The following is a 14,226-nucleotide window of genomic DNA, read 5'->3' as shown; positions in this document are numbered from 1 at the left end:
TAAACCAATCGGAATTTTTACGTCAAAGCCCAGATCTGGACGGTCGAAGCCCAGATTTGGACGGTCAAAAATATTATCAGAACGGGAGGAGCGTAACATATAGTTAAAACAAACCGTCCGATAGCTACTCCGAAAATTATTGAAAATGTGAAAGTGGCATCCCAAAAAATTATTTGTGCAGAAACCCCCAGAAAAGTACTGTATAAAGCTGAATATAACGGTAGAGCCGCACGGTGAATGCCATACATATCACTGGTGAACATGCAGAGGCGTATTTATTGAGTTTGCTAATGAGTACATAAACAAGCCTCCAGAATTGTAGAAACAAGTGACATTTTCGCACGAAAGCAAGTTCTGTATGCTTGGAAAAAAAGGACGTCAAATAGTTTGGAGGAATGCTGGAATAGGGCTTGAAAAACAAAATCTAGTTTGACACGGTGAAACATGGTGGGGGTGTATGGAAGCTTCTGTAGTGGGCCAATTTATATTTATTGAATCGACAATGGACAATTATGGTTACCTAAACATCTTGAAACTCAATTTAAACCAAAATGCAGAAACACTTGTCTTAGATACAACATCATGGTTCCGACAAGATAACGTTTCAAAGCATACTGCTAAGATTGTAAGGCTTTGGCTTCTATATAATGTTCAGATCTGGGTTTTTACGTAAAAATTCCGGCTTGTTTATAGTTAATGGTATGGACTAATATGTTCTACCTACAGTTTCACAAATATTTTCATTGCTTTTTTCATGCTTTACCTAGAATTTACCTTTTATCAATGCTATTCTATGCCCTTGTTTTCCATTCTTGAAATAATTTACTCTTTTAAGTCAAGTGTGCAAACGAGCTCACAGAATGATCAGTTGTGACAATATTGATTAACACATTCGCGGACGTGAATGCTATAGCATTCCGATGCAAAATGACGTGAATGCTATAGTATTCACATAGTCAGCCAATTTTTTTTCATTTACTTGTATACAATCTAAAGTTTTGGTGATTAATATACATAATACGATTTATTTCAACAATATACATTCTATAATAAATAAAAAAAAAATAATAATAATAATCTATAATTAATAAATAAAAACAAAAAAACTAATTTCGAAAATAATTGGATGCCATTTTTTCACCTCTCTGAATTTGCTTGCGTCCGCGAACGTGTTAAACATGGGAGAAAATTGCAAAAAAAATGTCAAAATACAAAGTGAACGCAGACTTTTTGGGGCTCTAATTTAGCAGTTGTAACACTTTATACCGTTATCTTCGTGATATTAATGTATTTTCTATTTCTATTCTTGTACTAAAGAGTGCGAATAAAATAATTATGAAGGAAAAACTGTTCTCATTTGCCCATTTATATAATTTTTTAGTATCATTTTTGAAAAGTAGTATGGTGTATGTATGTGTAATTGTTGAGGTGACGGCACCTGGTCGAAGATTCCCCCGAGTCAATCCAGTGCATAGAAATGGCCGCCGTGGAATTGCTTTATAAAAATATTGTGATTATTGGTTCTAAATAAAACTCAATGAAATATATTATTAAAGGCAGGGCCTTGTTATAAATATACTCGAATTCAATTCTGAAACAATTTGTTGTAAAATTAAGTCTTCAATTAACAATTGCATTTTATTTGCACCAAATCGACAAAGATTGCTTCTTATAATATAAAACTTAATGTAATGTTAAATATTTTAATTGCAATATTTAATTATACAACAACAAATCAACAACATAATTGTCATCTGTTGGCCCACGATTTTTCTTAATTTATTGGTATTTTTAAATTTTGAATTTAATTAATTAAGAAATCACAAATGATTGTGTTTATTTTGTTTCTGACATTTTCCGGGCAATAACATGATTCTCTTCTATACCAAATCGTGCAATAAATTGAGATGTATATTCATCTGGATAATATTTAAAACATGTTATTCTTAAACACCTACATACACACAGTTTGTCTATTTGCCACTAAGTAGCTTATATAAACAGATTTAAATTCGTTGAAATAATTATTGCAACAACTGCTGTTTTCCAATATATATCTCAATCCTTCCATTTAAATGATGCATTTAATCGACATGCAATAAATAAATATAATCAGTTGTTTATTAAATGTATTATAACATAATTATATAAAGTATGGTCAAAATAGACAATTGAAATAACAACAACTCAACATGTATAAGGTTGTTGAGTGCAAGCAACACCTAGTGAGCTTTTTTTAAGTTCAATATAGACACTGAAAAATTCAATTCAACATTTATAATGCTGTTGAATGCAAACACTGTCTAATAGACATTGCTTTCAATGTTTGCAACAGTAGATTTTTCAGTAAGGCTATAGCCAAAATTTAACAAAATCTTAATCGGTTTCTTTGCTGTCAGGAGATGAATAATGTTGAATTTATGAAGTCAAGTCATACTTTTTACGACCCCAAACCGTCGGAGCACAGTGGTTCAGAATCGTATGTTCCTGGTTAAAACTCGGTACATTTTTGAACGTATAGAGATATTTTCACAATCTGCTTTCCGATGCGTCAAAAATTCTTATTCGGTCTAAAAGTTGCAGAGGAAGTTAACATTTTGAGATTTTTTCATAGTTTACATCTAAATGAAATCAGATAGTTAGTTTCAAATCCGGTCGTGGGCGCTATGCACTTTATATTATATATTATTATACTATATAGTAGACACCCTAAGCATATCCGGTATGTCATATGAACGCCGACGTAGCCAGGGAAAATAAACCCTATTTTGCACTCTTCTAAAATGTCTATTGAACGAAAGAGGAATTTCCTGGTGATTATTTTTTTGAAAAAAAGCAGAAGAGTTGATTTAAACCGACTGCATCTAGAATAGAAAACCAAAATAATTATATTTTGGGTAAAATTGGACGCTATGGAATAAATAAGTACTTTCAATGGATGCATAATATTTCTAGGAATTTTCCTATTTCTTCTTCGACTTTGGGAAGGCAAAAGAAAAAAACTGATCGGATACCGATTCTTGTTCCTCAATAGCTCAACAAGTAAAAAAGTATCAATCGGGTTTGCCGAGCCGGGTAAGGCTTTATCGCCCTAAACAGGGATTACCCTCTGTAAAAAATTCTAAAGGATCCTCGGACAGACTGCACTTAAAAAATATGTTGAACTTTAGTGGGGGAGTTACCCTAAGGAGCGCCCCGATATGGCGAGCTTAAAATGATTTTTCACAAAATATTACTAAATCGAAAACATGGACCAAATCGGTTGCTCCGTTCATGGAATATCGTGCCTACCATTTTAGAGAAAAAGTTTGAACTTTTATGGTGAAGGTGCCGAATGTAGTGGACCATCTTCGAACTTTATCCAAGACTCGCTGAAACCTTCCAAAGTTGGACCAACGCAGAACCCGACTCGAAAGACTCATAGACTCATTGTTTTGAACATATGTATATTAACTCCTATTTATTGTTGAAATACGGGAAAATTGGTCAAGAAGTCTTATGACATTTCAACGAAAAAAAAACAATGGAAATTATGTTATCAGTAATATAAGTCTAAAACAAGGTTTACATAGTAGGTAAATAAAAAGTTTTCGTAAACATGAACTTTCAAAATGTTGGTCGGGTGGGCCCCTCCGAAATGAAATCCTGGCTACGTCCATGTCATATGAAGATCCTATGACTTCCCCCGATGACGTAATTACAGCTTAAAGTATTCAAAATATGCAATTTTTACTAGTAAAAATCGTAAAAACCGATTTTGAGCTATATCTCAAGAACAAGAGCTGATGGATAAAAACAGCGACCGGATTTGAAAATAACTCGCCGATTTCGTTTAGAAACAACAAAAACTTCGGTTGAAACAAAAGTCTTCTTGACCAGTGTAATTTGCGTTTTAATTTTACCGATTTTTTATCGGTAACTCGAATTTCACTACTGAGGTATTTTTAACATTCTAAAACTGCGAAGACAACTCAAGTGTCTAGAATTTCCATTAACATTTGTGACTGCATTCTGTACAGAAATATCATGCCTTGTTCTGAACGTGAACTCCCCGTGAGTTTTCTCACTCTCTCCTTTAAGTTCAGAATAAGGATTATCATGAAAAGTCGATGTGGAGAGATCCTCCTTATTAAATTTCGAACGGTCCAACGCTGAATTTGTGACAAAAATAATTTAAAAAAGTTATACAAGTTTTATGTACGAGAACACTGGAGCAAATTTTTCTCTAGGTGTCTAACAATTTCTTGTGAGGATACCACCAGAAAGGAAGCAATAAAATACGTACTGTATGTTTCACATAATTGTCAGAACATAAATACATATTTTTCTTTTTGTTGTTGTTGTAACAGTGTTTATTATTGTATGTTTGTTCTTCTGCCCAATCTCAATTTTATTCCAACTTTCTCAAGAGTGTTATTTTATTATTGGTGAAATTATTAGTTATTCCACATTACTTTCAATATATTCCTCATATTAAAAAACGGGACTACACACACAATTAATATAAATATAAAAAATAATTAAAAGTTTAAACTACCCTAATATCACAGAACTGTTACTATTTGGTTGCAATGGAATGCTATACATTTGTTATTTATTTTTCATTAAAACAATATATTGTGACAAGAAATAAATCAGATGGACTACTGTGTTGCCTTGTTTTTGCACCATGATCAGAGCTATCTCACGCAGCTACTTTTTATCCTAGAAATACAAGTTTATACTGAAGTGTTCACAGTTTTATTGTTGAATTTTATTTTTACTTAGAAGGAAATATGACTATAAATTACCTTAATTTATATAACGAATACATATTTAATATAAAGATGTTTTCGTATGAATTTCTTTTAAGGTTGTATTATAAGATTAATTCAACTTTTTATTTACTTTCATTAACGTATTTGTTTCTTTTTTATTTCAGGACTGCCGACAACCTTTCCAGGGTGGTTCATTCTTTGATCATGAAGGTTTGCCCTATTGTGAAACTCATTACCATGCTAAACGTGGCTCCTTGTGCGCTGGTTGTTCGAAGCCCATCACTGGCCGTTGTATAACAGCCATGTTCAAGAAATTCCATCCGGAACATTTCGTATGTGCCTTTTGCTTGAAACAACTGAATAAGGGTACATTTAAGGAACAAAACGATAAACCCTACTGCCACACTTGCTTCGAAAAGATTTTCGGTTAAGAGACCCACACCAACCACTCAGTTGTTAATGTCCAGAAAAGGATGCATAAATACTTTGTTTTATATACCAAACGTATCCTAATGGTATTTACTAAAACGAAATTGAAAATAGACACATAATTTACACACAACACGTTCATACATACAGACTTATTAACCTTGATCTAAACAAAACAACAGCAACATCCAATAAAAATAAATACACACTAACATGTGTAGATTTTATTATTTTACTTATCTTAAGCAATCACATACAATTCTTCCAGTACACATACATGCCAATGGACCCATACTTAGGCGGCGTACTCTTCTGTTGAAATATTTCGAAATGTTGTAGGTATTAACCGAAATAACAAATTGAAAACATTGTAAATGTCCATTGATTAGTATGGGGTTGGAATGTGTGTGTTCTGGTATAGATATGTCAATAGAAACTATTTTAAATATACTGTGTTTGGTATTTCTCATTTGTGGCAATAATTCGATAATATTTTTATAATATATTTTTTTTACCATGTATCTGTATTTGTCTCCATGTTTTGCACATATTTTTTAAATAATACATATTTTTTGTTTACGTAAATTTAAGTTTTCATCTCAGCTTTTCAATTCCATTTTTGTGCCAATTTCACGAAACTTAGTCTGAGTCGTTTGTCTTGAATGTCAGTAATTAACTAATTGTTTTTTTTTTATATTTGCAATTAAAAATTTTGAATACGTTTTTGCATACACTCGTTTGTAGCTTATTTGTGCTTTTTTACGCTGCATTTTATGCAATAACAAATTTTGTTTATAAATGAAATTTATATTTTTAAAATTGAGTAAATAGATTTTTTCATATGTATAATTAATAAATAATATTGTATTGAAAGTAAACAGAATAATTGAACTAATGACGAATAAATAATTTCATAACGATGGAAAAACCACAAAAACAATGCATTTTTATTATATTTTTATAAAAGTATGTATAGTGCAATCTTGTTCAGTCAAACCCCGTGCTGCTTGTGTATAGGATTTTAAATTCGTTTAGAATATTGGTAAGTATAGGCCATTAAATAAATATAAAATTCTAGTCAATTACTTGATGCCAAATTTCGACTTTATTTCCACAGTTCAATGACAGTTACAGCCCAAAACCCCCAATAAACTCACACTTTTTATTACTACCACATTTACCACAACAAATGTATTGGAAAGGCCAACATTGTAAAAAATGTCATATTAATTGTTCGTTTATGGCAATAAATTATGTAAAAACTAGTGAGAAAAGCCTATAGTCGGTACTGGGCCGACTATGTGATACCCTACACCACTACCCCTGTGCATAATCTTTTCACTCGAAAACATTTCTTTTAGGGAGATACGAAAGTTTTCACCTACCTGGCTTTTATACCAAATGACTTAAGGCGAACTGAACCAAAATAATTAATATTTAATTTTATATTGGACTACTATCGACATCACCAACATCAATATTCTTCTCTGTGCGAAAATTTCGTGATGATCCGATCAAAATTCCGACCTGTAGTGTGATTGCAGAAAAAGTGGAAAAAAGGGATGTATTACCGACTCTTGCGATATCTCTATTAGTTGACCACCTACGCCAACCTACTTTGCATAATTTTAAAGATGGGATTTTCTACTTTCTTAGTCGGGCTTTGCTTTTAGATGGTCCCCAACCAAAGGTGTGATATGCGTCATTATAACTAAAATCGCAAAAATGAAAAGTTGGGTTCTATTAGCGACTATTGCGATATCTTCGTTGTGTGACCGCCTATGACAACCTACGTTACATCGTTTCAAAGGCGATATTTTCTACTTTCATTGCCAAGTTTTGCTTTTTATATACCCTTATAGACGGTGAGATATTTGCTTTGGAATAAAATGTAGACTATTTCTCCAAATAACTTTTTTGCTCATTCCGACCCCTTATTATTATCCGACCATCACCAAAATCAATAGGCTTCTTCCCCTCCGGGACCCCCATCAACACCCAAAATTTCGTGACGATCCGATCAAAATTGCGACCTGTAGCGTGATTTCCATAAAAGTGGAAAAATGGGATTTATTACCGACTATTGCAATATCTCCGTTATTTGGTCACCTACGCCGACCTAGTTTGCATCATTGTAAAGATGGGAACTTCTACTTTCATAGTCAGGCTTTGCTTTTGAAAAGTAACTACCCAGCAAAATTTGAAGGAAGGGGTTCCATGCGATGACGTGATTTCATGGCATCTTTTGAATTAGTTCAAACAAAGTCGTGAAAGATCCGATCTTTTCATTATCATTTGAACCAATGCAAAGGAAGTCGTGAAAGATCCGATCTTTTCATCAGCTTTTGAACCCATGCAAAAGAAGTCGTGAAAGATCCGATCTTTTCATCTGCATTTGAACCCATTCCATCGATCCAATAGAGATGAATTTTGTGGTTTTGTTTATAAAATTGTTTCTAAATATATACGATTAATTATTTACAATAGGCTTGATGTTGTCGGAGACTTGAAATCACAACCAAAATTGTTAAAACTCTCGTCGTAATGATAATGTCATTGCAAAGGGTTGCTGAAAATGACATGCCAAAGCATTGGTGGAAATGGCATGCCAAAGCATTGGTGAAAATGACATGTCATAGCATTGGTGTAAATGACATGCTTTGGATCCAAAAATAAATAGCATCTTTTGGGGTCCACGCTCATATAAAATTCACCGATGAAGATGCTAAAAAGATGACATTCCAGCTCACTTGCACCCATGATTGAATGGCATCTTTGGCATCGAACATTTTGCTGGGTAACCAAAGCTGTGATATTCGTCATTATAATTAAAATCGCAAGAATGAAACTTTGGGTTTTCACAATTGTAATATCTCCGTTGTTTGATCACCTACGAGCACCTGCTTTACATCATTAGAAAGGTGATATTTTCTACTTTCATTGTCAGGTCTTGCTTTTGGTGTACACCATATAGAAGCTGAGATATTAGCTTTGGAAAAAACGTTGCCTTTTTATCCACATAAGTTTTTTGCCCATTCCGACCCCTGAACATTATCCGACCATCACCAAAATCAATAGGCTTCTTCCCCTCCGGGACCCTCATCAATACCCAAAATTTCGTGACGATCCGATCAAAATTGCGACCTGTAGCGTGATTACAAGGTTTAGATGGACAGACGGACGGACACACATAGATCGACTCAGCTCGTCGAGACATTCATTTTGGTATATATAAGTATGTAGACCCATACCATTATTTCGATGCGTTACAAACTTTTTGGGCAAAACCAACTTATAATACCCTTCCCACATAGTGGTGTAGGGTATAACTATGCGGTTTTTTGTGCATATCTCTTGCTATTGATCCCCAAAACAATATTCCGTCAAAATATGCAAAATTTATTTGCGATTTATAAAAATACGGTCAAAAATAAGAATTAACTACTAGTTGGAGGTGACAATAAATGTTTTCAAAAATTACAAAATCTAGGGTTTTTGGAGAATTACTAATGTTTCATTTATTTTCTTCATTCAATTTTATTACTTATTTCATTCAAAGTTATGTTCCTTAATGAGTTGTCTATCCACTTTGGACATTCATTGGAGCATTACTGGGCTAAGTTAAACCAAAGTTTAAGGATCGGAATGTTACACTCTAAGAGTACTGGTTCCCCAATTTTTATTAAATCTTGATCTTTCGTTGGAGTTTTTTCTTAAACTGGACCAAAAAAATGTATAAGGGTTGATTACAGGTGTTCGGCCAGTTTAGTTTTGTTATATTACATCAGAAACATACACAAATAAGATTAATATGTCATGATCTGTCCTTTGAAATGGTGGCATTTGAACGTGGTTGAGGTTTTTGGACCCGTTTTACCGACTTTCAGAATAATGACTATTAAATATTTCATAATGATATCAGTGACGATGTCTTCCCAATCATTATTATGTCCGTGAACCCGATTTTGCATACTTTCGCTGTACGGAATCGGCCCATAAAATGATTCTAGGCGATTTTACTGTCAAAATTGGAAAGGAGAATATCTTTGGCCCAACAGTCGGGAAATTCAGTCTCCATAGTGAAACATCTGACAATGGTATGAGGCTGATAGACTTTGCAGCTGCAAAAAACATGGTGGTTAGCAGTACCAGATTTAAGCATCTAGATATACATAAGGGCACCTGACTGTCTCCAGATCAAAGAACAAGTAATCAAATTGATCATGTTGTGACATATGGAAGACATTCATCGAGCGTGTTGGATGTACGATCGTGGAGCAAACATAGATACACAGGTACGTACCCGTCTAAACGTTGCAAATAAAGCACGAACAGATACAACGCGGATGTTGGACATCGGTAAGCTGCAAACACAACAGATAGCCACAGCATATTCCACTCAACTAGCCCAACTGCTTAATGAAAGTCCTCTTCGTTCCGATAACATATCAGCACAATGGCAAAATATTGCCCACTCCATGCAAACAGCCGCAAAATCCATACTTGGATACCAGAGACCTCCACCAAGGAATCCATGGTGTGACCAGGAGTGTCGTGCTGCTACCGAAGAGAAAAATGCGGCATATAGGGCTTCTCTACAATCAGTAGCAACGCGTAGCGCACGAGAGGTATCGGGAGAAAAGGAGAGAGGAGAAACGTCTTTTCCGCAGGAAAAAGAGTGAAGTGGAAAGGAGGGAGTGTTAAAAAATCGAGATGTACAGGAGCCAGAATGAAGTCCGAAAGTTCTAGCAAAGAGTGAAACATCAAACTGATAGTTTTGGTACAGGCATATCCTCCTGTAGAGACCAGCAAGGTAATTTGGTAACTGATACAGATAGTGTGCTCAGGATATGAAAAGAACATTTCTCCAAACTGTTGGTATCCGATAGTAGCGAAGACGGCGAAGATACCACAGATCCAATCCCAGAAGATGGTATTGAATGTATACCGCCCATCCAAGATAAGTAAAGACAGCAATAAACCGGCTGAAGAATAATAAGGCAGAAGGAGCCGATGGCTTACCAGCCGAGCTGTTCAAAACCGGAGGCGACACGTTGATAAGGTGTATCCATCAGCTAGTTAGCACCATCGGGCAGGAAAAACGAGTACCCGACGATTGGAATCTGAGCATCTTGTGTCCTGTCCACAAGAAAGGAGATAAGACTGTATGCTCTAACTATATGGGCATGTCTTCTCCTTATTACATACAAGATAGTGTCAGGGATAATGTGCCAACGACTAAAGCCTATGGTCAATGAAATAATTGGGCCATACCAATGGGGCTTTAGACCTTGCAAATCCACCATTGGCCAGATATTTACCCTGCCGCAAATCCTGGAGAAAACGACACTTACCACCTTTTTGTCGATTACAAAGCAGCCGTAGACAGCTCCTGCGTTCAAAGGTATACCAAGCCATGTCTGCAAAGCTCATTCGGCTTTGTAAAATGACATTAACTGATACTCGGTCCTCAGTTAAAATAGGAAAGAACCTTTCCGAAGAGTTTAGTACCGAAAGAGATTTCAGACAAGGTGATGCTCTCTCGTGTGACCTTTTCAACATTCTGCTGGAAAAGGTTGTACGAGATGCGAAGGTCAAAAGAAGTGGCACAATATATACAAACAGCCATATGTTACATGCTTATGCCGATGACATTGACATCGTGGGTCGATCGGTAAAGGAAGTTACTGATACGTTTGAAAAAGTCGAAAGGGAATCTGCTAATGTGGGTGTTATATATGTAATTTCGATATTGACATCACTTTTATTTTATCTGTCAGATGGCAACTCTATTCTCTTTTTACATTGTTTATTTTATACTAGGGAGTCTTGTTCTAAATGTGATAGAGTACAGACGTACCCTTCGCAAAATTGTGTTAAAATTTGCAAAAAAAACATTTTCTACCTGACTAAACAATTTGCATTCATACAGTAATTTGTTCTTGTAGTCTTACAAGAACAAGTACATTTAACTTCAAGTGCATTCAATTGCAAGTGCATTTTATGTGAAGGTGCTTGCTTACAAACAATAACAACATCATGGATGAAGCAAATGCTTCAACTGATGATACCAACGACGACAGCTTGGACTGGCAAATAATGAATTCAAAACGCAAAAAAAAAGCAACAATTTCTAATATCAATAAAAAACAAAAACAACGAGATGATGTTTCTGGTACTTCTGTAGTACTAAATAACAATAAATATGCAGAACTTAGTGAAGACGAAGAAAAAAGTGAAAACAATGATAATAATGATAAAGCAATGCCAAAACCTCCTCCAATTTTTGTTCCTGGAGTTGAAAATATATGCTCAATGATTAGAAGTGTTGCTAATGTTATTACAGACAATGATTTCAACTATAAGTCATTAAGAAATGAAATCAAGTTAAACATTAAATCGGTTGATTCATATAGAAAACTTGTTAAATATTTTGAAAATAATAACATTTGCTTTCACACCTATCAACTTAAATCAGAACGTGCTTTTCGATTTGTCATTAAAAATCTTCACCATTCAACACCTGTGGAAAATATAAAGGCGTCTTTATTATTGCAAGGTCATCAAGTTAGGAATGTTGCTAACATTAAACATAGAATTACAAAGGAACCTTTACCAATGTTTTTTGTTGATTTGGATCCGAATCCCAATAATAAAGAGGTGTTCGACATAAAATATATTGGAAAGGCAAGTGTCAAAATAGAGTCCCCAATAAAAACAAATGATATTGTTCAATGCTACCGATGTCAGGAATATGGACATACCAAAGGTTACTGCAAAAGACCATATGCCTGTGTCAAATGTGGCCTACAACATCCAACATTAAATTGCCCAAAGTTAAAAGAAGAACCTCCAAAGTGTGCCCTATGCCATGAAAGCCATACTGCGAACTACAAAGGTTGTCAAGTTTACCAAACTCTCTTGCGAAGAAAACTACCCAATAAAAGACCACATACTAATCCGTCATATACACACAATAATACAGATTTTCCTAATCTAAATCGCAATAACGGAAATATTCCAAATACATTTGCTAACCATACCCAAAATGGTCAGTCTTATGCTGCATCCTTGAGGTGTAATGAAAGTGAAAACAATGTCATGAAAAATATAGAAACATTATTAAATAAGCAAATTGAACTAACTTCAACACTTATGAACATGATGTCTCTCCTTATTACAAAACTATGCAATTAGATTTACGTATTGCCGTATGGAATGCCAATGGCTTAAGAAATAAAGTGAATGAAATTGAACTATATCTTAAAACTCAACACATTGATATATTTTTATTATCTGAAACGCATTCAACTAAACGGTCTTTTATACGAATAAGAGGATACGATTATATTGGTGCCAATCATCCTGGAGAAAGTGCTCATGCTGGGTCGGGAATATTAATAAAATCAACTATTGCGTATGACATAGATGATATAATCGAAAAGCCACTATTTCAAGCTGCTGGCATCAAACTCAAGGGCAACGATCAGTCATTAACCATTTACTCAATATACTTTCCACCAAGACATAGTGTGACACAACAAGATTTTGAACAATTCTTCTTAAAAATTGGAACACGATTTATTGTTGCTGGTGATTTTAATGCAAAACATCCTTGGTGGGGCTCTCGTTTAATAAATCCTAAGGGTAGACAATTATACAACTGTATTGTCAAACATAATTTTAAAACGCTTTCCGGTGGCAGACCCACATACTGGCCTTCTGATCCAAATAAAATACCCGATTTATTGGATTTTGTTGTGTACAGTGGAATACCAGAAAATAAAATGGATATAATAAATGACGATGAGTTAAATTCAGACCACTCGACTTTAATAATAAATTACAGAACATCAGTCCATTTAATTCCAAAAAATTCCGCATTGATTTCTGGCAAAACTGATCTAAAGCTGTTTGGTCAATTATTACAAAACAAAATTGATCTTAACTTACGTATTAACACAGGAGATGATTTAGACGATGCAATTGAAATGCTTAATCGGGAAATTTGTGAATCGGCTTCGATGTCTACCCCAAAACCAAATGATTATGTACCAAATGGTGATTATGTCAGAGTTTCAGCAGAAATAAGAAACTTAATAACAAACAAAAGGAGACTGCGTAGAATTTGGAAAAATAGTCGAAATCCTGTTGATAAACGAAATCTGAATGCAGCAACAAAACATCTCTCTGAACAAATCCGAATTTATAAAAACGAAGAAATATCTTCGTACCTACGCAAACTCAATCCTACTTCCACTGATGCAGACTATAAACTATGGAACGCAACCAAATACTTGAAACGACCAGCTAAACGAAATGTCCCAATTAAAGATGTTAATAACACTTGGTGTCGCAGTAATGAACAAAAAGCATCTGCTTTTGCTGTCCACTTGCATGATGCCTTTCGCCCAAACAATTTAACTTCAAATGAAGACGAAATTTCACAGTTCTTAGATATCGCTTGTCAAATGGATAAACCCATACCACACATAACGCCAAAAGAAGTTTCTACAGAAATAAAACATTTAAACAATCATAAAGCGCCAGGTTATGATAAAATAAACTCCAATGTCGTTAAAGCTCTCCCATGGAAAGCAGTGCTATTTCTCACATTCATATTCAACTCTATCCTGCGCTTACAACATTTCCCGACACAATGGAAATGTGCTGAAATTGTTATGGTACCCAAGCCAAATAAGCCAGAAAACCGAGTTTCATCATATAGGCCAATCAGTCTTCTCACTACATTTTCTAAAATATTTGAGAGGCTATTTGTACAAAGGCTACTGCCTATTTTGGAGAGATATAATATTATTCCGGAACACCAATTTGGATTTCGACATAAACATGGAACTCCGGAACAATGTCACAGAATCGTAAATGTTATAGCTAATGCTCTAGAGCGGAAAATGTATTGCTCAGCTGTATTTCTGGACGTGCAACAAGCATTTGACAAAGTCTGGCATTTGGGCTTACTTTATAAGTTAAAGAAAATACTTCCTGCGCCTTACTACATATTTTTTAAATCGTATCTTCA

At 34.6% G+C, this 14,226-nt stretch overlaps 1 protein-coding gene across 21 annotated transcripts in view; it reads left to right on the top strand.

Annotated features, from left to right (window-relative positions):
• Positions 1-6,123, top strand: part of Pax (paxillin) — a 103,524-nt gene extending 97,401 nt beyond the window's left edge. For all 21 annotated transcript variants that reach the window (XM_073968286.1, XM_073968266.1, XM_073968276.1 and 18 more), the window contains one exon: positions 4,922-6,123. In XM_073968286.1, coding sequence (XP_073824387.1) covers positions 4,922-5,188 — 267 coding nt within the window. In that variant the 3' untranslated portion in view covers positions 5,189-6,123. The remainder of the gene's footprint in view (positions 1-4,921) is intronic.
• The last annotated feature ends 8,103 nt before the right edge of the window (positions 6,124-14,226 follow it).

The sequence above is a fragment of the Musca autumnalis genome, unplaced genomic scaffold, assembly GCF_047663935.1.
Source record: "Musca autumnalis isolate F117 unplaced genomic scaffold, ASM4766393v1 scaffold_2, whole genome shotgun sequence".
NCBI classification, from domain to species: domain Eukaryota; kingdom Metazoa; phylum Arthropoda; class Insecta; order Diptera; family Muscidae; genus Musca; species Musca autumnalis.
Note: the sequence above shows the minus strand (reverse complement) of the source record. Positions and strands in the feature narration are given on the sequence as shown.